At 63.2% G+C, this 725-nt stretch overlaps 1 protein-coding gene across 1 annotated transcript in view; it reads left to right on the top strand.

The window, feature by feature from the left end:
- The first annotated feature begins 206 nt into the window (after window positions 1–206).
- The window catches only part of LOC104831092 (RNA polymerase II-associated factor 1 homolog), a 5,338-nt gene continuing 4,819 nt past the window's right edge, over window positions 207–725 (top strand). Inside the window, exons 1-2 of the mRNA XM_010566443.1 lie at window positions 207–345; window positions 568–634. Of these exons, the coding sequence (XP_010564745.1) occupies window positions 207–345; window positions 568–634 (206 nt within the window). The remainder of the gene's footprint in view (window positions 346–567; window positions 635–725) is intronic.

The following is a 725-nucleotide window of genomic DNA, read 5'->3' as shown; positions in this document are numbered from 1 at the left end:
GTTCATTCAGTGCTAGAGGAGGGGTTTTGGGGGGCGGCGGGGTGCTTTGATACACCCTGGTTTATGGGAGGGGGTGTTTGGGAGGGGGCTGGGTAGCTGGAGTGCTTTTGGGGGGTGTTTTAGGAAGGAGTGGGGTTTTTTGCGGGGTGTTTGGGGTTTTCTTAGGAGGGGCGTTGGGGTTTTGGGGGGGATTGGGGTGCCTGGACATGCTCCCCCCCCCCAGGTTTGTGCAGTACAAGGCGACGTCGCTGGAGAAGCAGCACAAACACGACCTGCTGACAGAGCCCGACTTGGGCGTCACCATCGACCTCATCAACCCTGACACCTACCGCATCGACCCCAGCGGTGGGAGGGGCGGGAGCACCCCCCCAGTTTAGGGGGGGGAACCCAGATTTGGGGGGGGGGGGCACATCCACCCCCTGGGCTGAGGCATACCCCTGGGAGCTCCCCGAGAGGTTGAGCTGCCAGTAGGGGTTGGGAGGGGGATTGGGGGGGGACCCCAGAATTGGGGGGGAACCCCAACACTGGAGGGGAGGAAGCCAAATTTCCCTTTCTCCCACCCCCCAGTGCTTCTGGACCCGGCAGATGAGAAGCTGCTGGAAGAGGAGATCCAAGCACCCACCAGCTCCAAGAGGTAACAGCATCCCCTCAAAACCGGGCTGGGGGGGACACACATGGCACCCCCAAACCTCTGGGGGCCCCCCCACATCATGCCGTGCCCCCCC

Source organism: Haliaeetus leucocephalus, unplaced genomic scaffold (genome assembly GCF_000737465.1).
Source record: "Haliaeetus leucocephalus isolate CR32 unplaced genomic scaffold, Haliaeetus_leucocephalus-4.0 Scaffold210, whole genome shotgun sequence".
Lineage (NCBI taxonomy): Eukaryota > Metazoa > Chordata > Aves > Accipitriformes > Accipitridae > Haliaeetus > Haliaeetus leucocephalus.
Note: the sequence above shows the minus strand (reverse complement) of the source record. Positions and strands in the feature narration are given on the sequence as shown.